The 8489-nt window shown below is 48.2% G+C and overlaps 1 protein-coding gene across 4 annotated transcripts in view; it reads left to right on the top strand.

Moving 5' to 3' along the window:
- Window positions 1-8489, top strand: part of AHCYL1 (adenosylhomocysteinase like 1) — a 40715-nt gene that overhangs the window by 24027 nt on the left and 8199 nt on the right. For 3 of the 4 annotated variants that reach the window (XM_025193415.1, XM_025193417.1, XM_025193416.1), the window contains exons 3-11: window positions 617-763; window positions 1398-1498; window positions 1850-1952; window positions 2652-2746; window positions 4188-4294; window positions 4592-4708; window positions 4965-5028; window positions 6483-6571; window positions 7683-7753. In XM_025193415.1, coding sequence (XP_025049200.1) covers window positions 617-763; window positions 1398-1498; window positions 1850-1952; window positions 2652-2746; window positions 4188-4294; window positions 4592-4708; window positions 4965-5028; window positions 6483-6571; window positions 7683-7753 — 894 coding nt within the window. The remainder of the gene's footprint in view (window positions 1-616; window positions 764-1397; window positions 1499-1849; window positions 1953-2651; window positions 2747-4187; window positions 4295-4591; window positions 4709-4964; window positions 5029-6482; window positions 6572-7682; window positions 7754-8489) is intronic. The other variant, XM_025193418.1, reaches the window with a different exon arrangement.

Below are 8489 nucleotides of genomic sequence, written 5' to 3'. Positions count from 1 at the left end.
CCACACACCCCACCCACAAAACCCATGCCCATCCCCACCTCCTGCAGGCAGGAGCTCCCCTCCCCACTCACCAGCTGTCCAGTTGTGCACCACGTACTCAGTGCCTCCACATGGGGCTCCTGGCTGGAGTGCCGGGAGCCCTGCGGAGGTGGAGGTGTAAAGCCTGCCCGGGTTAAAGTATGCAGAATTATGCGTGGTCATACATTTTATGTGCAAAATTGCACAGGCACATAATTGCATAATTCCTCGGGGTATACTTAAATACCCCCTCCAACGTTACTATGACCAACTGCAGATATATGTGAAATTTCTAGCTAAAAGCCTTTACTTCCAGAGGGATTTATGATGTGATGAAACCTAAACTGCCTTGGCCATGCTGGCATTTATTTGAATTTTGTAAAGGTATCTGTTGACTTGTTTTTTAATTGCTAACTTGTTAACTCGAGTTTAACAATATCTCTGGATATTGGCTTTCCCTTGCACCATTTTCACTGTAAACTGTCCAGCCCCATGCCGGGTGGAAAGTAAAACAGACTAGAAATACAGCTGCAAAGAGGCAATTGATCTGTTGGTCCTTTGAGGCCCTCATGCCTTTTGCCTGCTATTTCTCATTTAGCTGCATCTTACACAGACAGCTCTGATGATGAAGAAGGCACCCCACGGGAGAAGCATCAGACCAACTCCAAGGGCAGCAGCAACTTCTGCGTGAAGAACATCAAGCAAGCGGAGTTTGGACGCCGGGAGATTGAGATTGCTGAGCAAGGTAAAGGAAGGAAGGGTCTGCTGAGTCATCCAGGCCTCCTGGGTGGAGTGTGTTCCCTTGTGGTACCATAAACCTAACAAGGTCACTTTCTGGTCAGCAAATACCTTGGAAATCCTTTTCAGGAATCAGGAAGGACCAAACTCCAGCAGACAGTATGGTAATGGTGCAAGGTGCGTGGCTTTAGGGATCTGGCCACGGCTACTATGAAGCCCTTAATGTTTTAACAGACTTCCCTACGAATGTTCGGTACTTGAAGCTTTTAGAACAGTATTTGGAGCGTGGCCCCGGCAACTCCCTTTTATTTAGAGCTTATAAAATCTGTGGCATTCATTTTAAATTGAGATTTGTTGGGGATTGGCTGGTAAAGGACTCTGCCTTCAGATTCCACCCACACGCTAACCAGGCCATGGAGGATGGAGCCGATCTAGCAGGGTCTCTGCAGGGCACACTCCACAGTGAACTCTTTGCTTTGAAATGCCATTCCCGGGTGTATGCTGTGCAGGGAGTTGGTGCAGTGCAAATGCAGCGGAGCAAGGAGCTGGCTGACTGTCCCCTGGCAAGGAGACCTTTGTGGGGCATACCACCAGGTGGGTGGCACACAGACATTGTTAAAATCCCTCTGTTCCTTTCACAGACATGTCTGCTCTGATTTCACTCAGGAAACGGGCCCAGGGGGAGAAGCCTTTGGCAGGAGCTAAAATAGTGGGCTGTACACACATTACAGCACAGACTGCGGTGAGTACTCCCTGACTCAGGGCTCTGTGGGGCAGGGGAAGAGACTTTTCCTTCTCGCCATTATTTGCAGTCACCTCAGGAACTTTCTCAGCAGTGGGGAATAAGAGGATGTGCCTCCATACATAATTACTCCCCATCAGATTATCCCCATTCATTCTTGCATCTCCTAGCTTGGTTTTCTGCATGTGTTCTTCCCGGTGTGACTGCTCCCAGATTCACGTCAGTGGGTGTGTCCATTGCAGATTTGCCTATGACTGAGTCACTGTGAGTTACCTTTCTGCGCTGGAAATCCCTGCACTCAGATTGCCATTACTGCTTCCTCCTGGCTGACTGCCTTTTCTCTGTCCTTAGGTGTTAATTGAGACACTGTGTGCACTGGGAGCTCAGTGCCGCTGGTCTGCTTGTAACATCTACTCCACTCAGAATGAGGTGGCTGCCGCCTTGGCTGAGGCTGGTGAGTAACATGTAGCCCCCCAGAAACCCAGCAGGAGGAGTGGGGAGATGGTAAACAACAGGCGGCCTCCTAGGGAGTCTGAACACACCGTTCTCACCCATGCCCATCTGCTGCTTCCCAGCCACTTCTGCAGGAACGTTTCAGGAAGTGTCAGTCCCTCCAGGCCAGCATCAGTGATACCTGATTACCTTTAAATGAACTATGAGCTTCAGTAACTTAGCTCCTGAATACTCCACAGCAGGGGAGAGCTAGCAAGGCAGCTGAAGACAGCTGTGGCAACTTCTTGCTACAGTCATGCAGCGCCTTTAGAAGGACTTCAAACCCCTCTGCAGAGTCAGCATCCACCAAACTACTCATAGAGTCTGTATCCACCACATCCCTATGCTCAGTTCTAGGAGAGGTGCCTGTGGCATTCAAGACCACACTGTAGCAGGAGTTGGAGAGGGGCTGATCATAACTATTATGGCATGTAGGGAACCATCCTGATAGCCCAGAGGAGACCCATTCCAAGCCTGAAGCACAGGCTCCTGGAAACAAAGCTCTAGTTCAGCAGCGGGTGATTGCCATGGTGGGCCCGAAGGGATTGGGGAACAGTTGTGGATCTGTATTAAGTCCAGGCCTCAGTTCCTGCTGGGAGTCTGCTGTTGGCCTTCAGGTCCCTCTGATCAGAGCAGTAGCTGGGTTTTTCTTCCTCCCTAGGTGTTGCTGTGTTTTCCTGGAAGGGAGAGTCGGAGGATGACTTCTGGTGGTGTATTGACCGTTGTGTTAATATGGATGGCTGGCAGCCCAACATGGTAATGGAGCCATTTCCATGCCTCTCCTCCCATGTGCAGCAGTTCTTTTTTCTATTCCTAGTGCCACTTGGGTCTCCTAGAATTGTTAGTAAATGGAAAACCTCTTGGGTTACACTGTGGCTCTTCGCAATTGTACAACAAGACTTTTTGTGGAGGTTGTCCCTCTGCTCTGATTGGAGCTGAATGGCAATTGTGAGTTGTGTAGTTCTTGTGCTGTGTTTAGTCTCTGAGACAAGACAGCTAGTCTCTCTGGGACACCAGCCTCTCGCACCTAGATTGGCTTTAGTAGAGAACTCCTTCACCACTAGTTCTGTTTCTGACCAAAACTGCGTCTAAGCCAACCCTCATTACCTCTGGGTTGTTTTTCCTTCTGATCTTGGCACAGGCTTCTTGACTGTCAGCAGCAGTTGGATGCTGGCACTTTTAGTAGTGTTTCTCTGGCAGAAAATTTGAAGCAGTAGACAAACAGCCCCCCTTGTCATCACCATAAAGTAGAAGAAGTATCATCCCTGTTTTACCGAAGGGGAAAGTGAGTCACAAGTTGGATACCTCACCAGTCTGCCTAGGGAAGTGTGGACTCTCCATCACTGGAGGTGTTCAAGAGGTTGGACAACCACTGGTCTAGAATGATCTAGGCATAGCTATGCCCATGTTCTACTATGGGTAATTCCTATGCTTCTGGGCTTTATTGGTTGTCCCCTTCCCGCACTTCCTGCTACGTGTCAAGGGTGTTTTTAAGCCTTCCTCAGAGGCATTGGGTGTCGGCTGCAGCTAAGGCTGGGGATTTTGTCTGAGGTGTGTCAGTGCTCCTACTGGGATTTATAGCTGGAGGTTCTTGCCTTAGAGGGTCTTGCTTCTCTGCTCAGGTTCAGACTGATCACCAGATTTGGGGTCAAGAAGAAATTTTACCCCATGGTTAGATTGGTATGGACTGTAGGGTTTTTACCTTCCTCTGTGGGGAGGGGGCGCAGCCTTTTACCTGGGATCTCTTGTGTGTATAACAATCTTTTATAGAAGCAGGACATTGGCTGCCATGATTTCCTTGCTTTACCTGTGGTAGGTTAGGTGTTATGACTTGTGATGCATCAGGGTGGGCGGTAATTTTACAAAGAGTTTAGATTATGGATTGGATAGGGATGATCCTGTCTCAGGCAGGAGGTTGGACTAGATAACCTCTGGAGATCCCTTCCAGCCCGACCTCTATGATTCTATGAACCATCGTATAATGGACAGCTAGGCTTAGAATCTAGAAGTCCCTATGCAAGTACAAACTGCTCCCATGTGAGTAAGAAGCCAAACAGTGGAAGAATCCCTCTGATCACTTCCTTTTTAATGGAAGATTATTGCAATTGGCTGTGACCAAGTTTTCTGGCAGTGGAAAGGAGACTGACTGCTTTCCCCCCTCCCCCTACCCCCCTTTTCTTCTCTTTGTGTTCTCTAGATCCTGGATGATGGTGGAGATCTGACCCATTGGGTTTATAAGAAGTACCCCAACGTGTTCAAGAAGATCAGAGGTATCGTAGAGGAGAGCGTGACCGGCGTGCACAGGTAATGAATCCAGGAGCTGCTGTAGCTCTAGCCTCTTTAGGGCAGTCAGCTTCTGCTGTTGGTTTCCCATTGTCTCTTGCATGGAGTCCAGAAGAGACTGCCCATCAGTATGCTTTGTTTTGGTATGTAAGGACGGTCCATTCAGATTCCCCTAGACTCACTGGTGCTCAGCCAGGGGGTCTGGTGGTCCTGTCTTATTTGTTGGCTTTTTTAACCATGTTTGCTTTGTTGCCTGCAGATCTCTCTTTAGTTTGTCCAAAGGAGATGGTGGCTGAGACCTCTTTTCTTTCCCTGCAGGTTGTACCAGCTCTCCAAGGCTGGGAAGTTGTGTGTCCCAGCCATGAATGTCAACGATTCAGTCACCAAACAGAAATTTGATAACCTGTACTGTTGCCGAGAATCCATCTTGGATGGGTGAGCCTGACCTCTTAGGACACTGTGGATCTTGTTCGTGGGACATATGGCTGTTGAGAGATGGATCCTTAATGCTGTGGATATTGCACACCTCCTCTAGCTTTTACTAATAGATCTGTGTGTACTTTGTCGTCACTGAATGTTGCAGTTTCTGGGCACGTGATCTGTCGTGTTGGAGCATTGTCCTGTGCAGGCAGCTCTGTCCAGAACACTTTGTGACTCTGATCCCAACACAGGTTTCTTTTCTATCCTGTAGCTTAAAGAGGACCACGGATGTGATGTTTGGAGGGAAGCAGGTGGTGGTGTGCGGCTATGGTGAGGTAAGTTAGATGGATGTGTGTGTGGCAGCAGATCTGGGATTCAGCATCTGTGAGGCAGAAGGAAGGCCTGTGCCTTCCCTTCAAGCTGTTCATTTACCACCTATTAGCAGTAGCCGCTTGTCCTTGCTAATAAGGGAACATGAAGAAATAAAACATAACAAGGAAGTGCTGGATCTCTAGACAGTGTCCCATATGTGACTGGCTAGATAGCTGAGCTGGGAGGGAGTTGAGTCTTCAAAGCATGAGAAGATGGACCCTTTCCACTGTGTGTTATTGCAGTAAAACTTTGCCAGAACTTAGTGAGATGCTATCTACAGCATCTCTTTCCCAGCTGGCCAGCAGGTTTGCTTTAGGAATTGCCATTCAGCTCAGGTGTTGCTGCTCTGGATTGCCATATGGGGTCCTACATGGGCAGGAGCAGTGAGACTGGAGACTTATCAGTGCTGAATGTAGGCTGATTGCATCTGGCACTGCTTTCTGAAGGAGGTCAGTTAACGGAGGACTCTCAAGTCCTTTGGAGCTCTCTGTTTAACAGACCCCTTGGATTATGCTGGGTGGGGTTGTGGGGAATGGGGATTTGTGCATCTTCTGAGTCATTGGAGAAGAGATACCACAAAAGAGGCAGCTGACACCTTGCCCTGAACATGTGATATCTGTGTGTGTGTTTATTTTAAAGGCTGTGTCCAGCACAGTTGGGGCACTAGCAGTAGCCGTCGGTGCTCTTCTCCCCTGGAATATGCTTGTTAGTTTGTTTTTGCATCAAAGGAGCCCAAACTTTGCCTAACCAAGAAACCATGCTGGCAATCTGGCGACAGCCCACACCTTGCCTGTAATTTGCCTGTCTGCTCAGAACAAGCTGCCACATTGCATGCTGGGATCTGTAGTCTCATCAGCCTGTTTTTCCATATTAAACATGAGATACCAGAGGCTGGAGAGTGGAGTCAGCCTGTCCACCCCATGTATGTGCTGGAGAGTTATAATTCACCGCTGCTATTTTATTTTATTTTATTTTTTAAGAAAGAACATTTGGAGGTTCACACAGATCCCGGTCTGAACGTATTTACTTTCAAAATAAAAGTGAGATGGGATCCCTGTGGCTTTAATGTCTGTTTTGACAGCTTAATGTGTTCCTTCTGGAACCCTTCTGTCTGCTGGATGTTATGCCAAAGGCAGGAACTCCAAGCAGGTGGTCTTGGAAAGACGTTTAGATGAGGGGAAGATCTGGGTTCTAAAGAGCAAGTGCCTATTGGCAAGTGTGTTGTAAAGCTGTTGTAGCATATCTCTGCTCCTGAGCTGGGGTTTGAGCTGGTTCTTGGCAATTGGCAGGTATCTGATTAGAATCTTGCTCAGAGCACAGACACCTATAATTATAACACGAATGCGTGTGTGGCCTGTCAGTGGGCATCTAGTAGTTCTTGTGTTTTGAGGCTTTTTCACTGTGGTTTGTGTTGCAGGTTGGAAAGGGTTGCTGTGCAGCTCTGAAGGCCCTAGGAGCCATAGTCTACATCACTGAGATTGACCCTATCTGTGCTCTCCAAGCCTGGTAAGAGGTGAAGTGTTAAATGCTGCTGAGTGAGAATCTCTCACTGTTTGTCTGGCCTCTTAGGCTTTGTCTCCACTTCTTAAAGTTGAACCTGAAATCCATTTTCTTAGCCCAAGATGCACGAGGTGCCTCTGCATTACCTCATAGGGAGATCACTGCAAAACCACAGGAGGAGGGCAGACTCAGAGGGAAACAATAGTGAGCACACTGATTCTTAGAAGGGCTGTACACAAGGAAGCTTCCTCTTCCTCAAATGAAGCTTTTCTGAGAATCAGTTGGCTGATTGTGTGTTTCAGCTTTTGTGCTTGGCTCTAATTACAGGCATTTGAGAGAGCCAGCAGTGTACACGGGGCTGGAAGACGGGTACAGGGAGTTGTGGGATCACTGCTGACAGCTTTCCTCAGCCATGCCCTGTACTGCTTGAGCAGATTCTGAACACACTGCGTGGGTGGAGCAGACCAGGGGAAGCTTGACCTTGGGCTCTGGTGCTCAGGATTGCATCTGGGGGTGAGCTAAAGGGGCTTTTAATGTGGGTTTGGTCTCAAGAGATCAGTCCTAAGTGCAAGACTGGGTAGTCACTGAGACCTCCTTAGAGCTTGATCAAAGGGCTGAAGTGAAGGTAGCTTGCTCAGGAAGATTCCTTCTCCACCCAGAGCCTCATAACCCATGGGTTAGTCTTCTAGGAGGGTGTAAATCTTGTGGTAGACTTCCGTAGCCTTTGAGTTCCTGTATCCTTGGCTCAGATTAATCAGCAGGGTCTAGATAAAATGATTGCTAGGTGCTTTCAAGCTGGCCAAGTGAGAAGGATGGCTTGAGAATCCATTGCTTTCCGATATTCCAACCTGGATGTGAACATCACAGACTTCTTTAGTTGCTCCATGACATCTGTAACTGTGGGTTTTACAAAGGATCCTTTCTACAGAGTTCACCATGCAATAATGTACTCTGGTTATGTTCTTGCCTTCCCAAAAGGGCATGGATGGGAAGCCTACAACAGTTATGTAACCGGAGCAGACCTTGCAATGCTGTTTTGTTCCTTCTTGGCTTCAGCTTTCCAGGGAAGCGGAGAGCATCATTTTTTCTTCTCACTCTGCCCCTTTCCTTTTGCCAGCATGGACGGCTTCCGGGTGGTGAAACTCAATGAAGTCATCCGTCAGATGGATGTTGTTATAACCTGCACAGGTAGGACATGTGGGAGGAAAGGTGGTGGTTGATGCTTGCTTCAGGTAAAAGAAACTTCTGAGGATTTGTTTTGCATCCATGTACAAGGTGATGATTATCTCTACTAGTATCTGGAAGGATTCCCATGTGCTCATTCTTCTGATGTGTTACAAATGCAGCCTTCCTTTCTTTTTCATATCCTAGCAACAAGGTATTTAGCAGAATTTGCAGATCCATTGGCACTTGATAGGCCAGGCCATGAATGCTTCTGCTGTGGCCTTGAACTTGTGACCGCTGAGCTGTCAACCATGCATGTTAGCACCTGTTCCACCTCAGCTCTCACATGCGGCCTGAGGAGTAGCAATTGTGACTCCCAAAATCACCTGCCTCTGGGTGCTGAGCTGCAGAACCAGCTCCACTAGTTTAGCTGCTAGCAGGAGCTCATCAAACTAGTCCAGGTCTCCCATGGCAGTTAGTACAAGGCAGGGTGAGGGAAAAGTTGGGTCCATTGCTGTGTCCTGGTGTAAAAAATGTGAGCTATGTTTGCTATGGGGCAGGGTGCATCAGGGGGACTCTTGGGTTCACTGGGAAGAAACAGAGGTCATCCCTGAGCATATGTATTTCCCCTGTTGTTTGGGGGTCATTATTGCCTGGGGAACTTTACCATCCAGAGCCACCAGTGTGAATTTATCCCTAAAAAAAATCTCTGTGCCACAGCCAGCTAAGTTGGCAGAGGTCACACCTGTGCTTACGTTAA

The sequence above is a fragment of the Alligator sinensis genome, unplaced genomic scaffold (genome assembly GCF_000455745.1).
Source record: "Alligator sinensis unplaced genomic scaffold, ASM45574v1 scaffold872_4, whole genome shotgun sequence".
Classification (NCBI taxonomy): Eukaryota; Metazoa; Chordata; order Crocodylia; family Alligatoridae; genus Alligator; species Alligator sinensis.
This window is presented reverse-complemented; position numbering and strand designations above follow the sequence as displayed.